This window comes from Mandrillus leucophaeus, unplaced genomic scaffold, assembly GCF_000951045.1.
Source record: "Mandrillus leucophaeus isolate KB7577 unplaced genomic scaffold, Mleu.le_1.0 Scaffold108, whole genome shotgun sequence".
Lineage (NCBI taxonomy): Eukaryota > Metazoa > Chordata > Mammalia > Primates > Cercopithecidae > Mandrillus > Mandrillus leucophaeus.
Genome location: NW_012098987.1, coordinates 513,226 through 514,759, shown reverse-complemented (window position 1 = coordinate 514,759; position 1,534 = coordinate 513,226). Strand labels below are relative to the sequence as shown.

General features: G+C 40.7%; 2 protein-coding genes across 3 annotated transcripts in view; one reads left to right on the top strand and one right to left on the bottom strand.

The window, feature by feature from the left end:
* LEO1 (Leo1, Paf1/RNA polymerase II complex component, homolog (S. cerevisiae)) overlaps positions 1 to 1,534 on the top strand; it is a 46,251-nt gene that overhangs the window by 24,837 nt on the left and 19,880 nt on the right. Inside the window, exon 6 of one of the 2 annotated variants that reach the window (XM_011986224.1) lies at positions 1,204 to 1,288. The exons of the other annotated variant lie outside the window; for it this stretch is intronic. Within the exon in view, the coding sequence (XP_011841614.1) occupies positions 1,204 to 1,288 (85 nt within the window). The remainder of the gene's footprint in view (positions 1 to 1,203; positions 1,289 to 1,534) is intronic. 2 annotated transcript variants of the gene reach the window in all.
* MAPK6 (mitogen-activated protein kinase 6) overlaps positions 1 to 1,534 on the bottom strand; it is a 131,465-nt gene that overhangs the window by 123,884 nt on the left and 6,047 nt on the right. The window lies entirely within an intron of this gene.

The following is a 1,534-nucleotide window of genomic DNA, read 5'->3' as shown; positions in this document are numbered from 1 at the left end:
AGGGGAGGCTTTTATTTTATTTTATTTATTTATTTATTTTGAGACGGAGTCTCGCTCTGTCGCCCAGGCTGGAGTGCAGTGGCCGGATCTCAGCTCACTGCAAGCTCCGCCTCCGGGGTTCACGCCATTCTCCTGCCTCAGCCTCCCCAGTAGCTGGGACTACAGGCGCACACCACCTCGCCCGGCTAGTTTTTTTTGTATTTTTTAGTAGAGAGGGGGTTTCACCGTGTTAGCCAGGATGTTCTCGATCTTCTGACCTCGTGATCCACCCGTCTCAGCCTCCCAAAGTGCTGGGATTACAGGCTTGAGTAGGGGAGACTTTTAATGCTATAACTGTTTTGAGCAGTTTGATACTTTCTTATGAATTAACAGACAACACAGGTCTTCAAGATATTTTTTTAAGTAGTACAACCTTGAAAAGGCTGAAATTGAAAGTGATGAAATTTGCTAGAGAAATGCCAGTGTCCATTGTAGCAACTATTGTTGGTCTAGAAAAGGTAATGGTTTTGGACAATTAGTGTTTGATGGGTATTATTTACTAAGTTTATTCAAACTCTTGTGCTTTAAAAATTTTTTTTCCACAGGCACGATGATGTGGAAAACTAGAGCATATGTTGCCTATTCTTTGGCAGAATTACATAATAAGAAGAAAGGATATTTTGAATATTTACCCTTGCTTGTACTTTATTTCAAGCAATATGTATTAACAACAAGTTTTAAGAAGTAAAATTATTGGCTGGGCATGGTGGTTCACGCCTGTAATCCCAGCACTGTGGGAGGCCGAGGTGGGTGGATCACCTGAGGTCGGGAGTTTGAGACTAGCCTGACCAACATGGAGAAACACCCTGTCTCTACTAAAAGTACAAAATTAGCCAGGCATGGTGGCACATTCCTGTAATCCCAGCTACTCGGGAGGCTGAGGCAGGAGAATCACTTGAACCCGGGAGGTGGAGGTTGCAGTGAGCCGAGATCGTGCCATTGCATTCCAGCCTGGGCAACAAGAGCAAAACTCATCTCCAAAAAAAGAGAAAAGTAAAATTACTACTTCCTTGAAGTTAAGCATGAAGATATTGATCATTATGATTTTAAAAATTATATTATGATTTTTTGATATAATGGTATTTATTAATAGAGATGTTATTACATAGCAGTAATATTCTTTATAAAATATGATTAATAGTTTATTTGGAAAACAATTTGTAGACCTTTTGATCCTCAGTATTATGAAGATGAATTTGAAGATGAAGAAATGCTGGATGAAGAAGGTAGAACCAGGTTAAAATTAAAGGTACCATTTCATGCTTTTTCCTTTTTTTTCTTTTATAAAGTAAAACCTGGAGAACTAACTTGAAACTTGAGCTTTTTAAAGTGATTTTTTTAGGCCGGGCGCGGTGGCTCAAGCCTGTAATCCCAGCACTTTGGGAGGCCGAGGTGGGTGGATCACGAGGTCAGGAGATTGAGACCATCCTGGCTAACACGGTGAAACCTCGTCTCTACTAAAAATACAAAAGATTAGCCGGGCATGGTGGTGGGT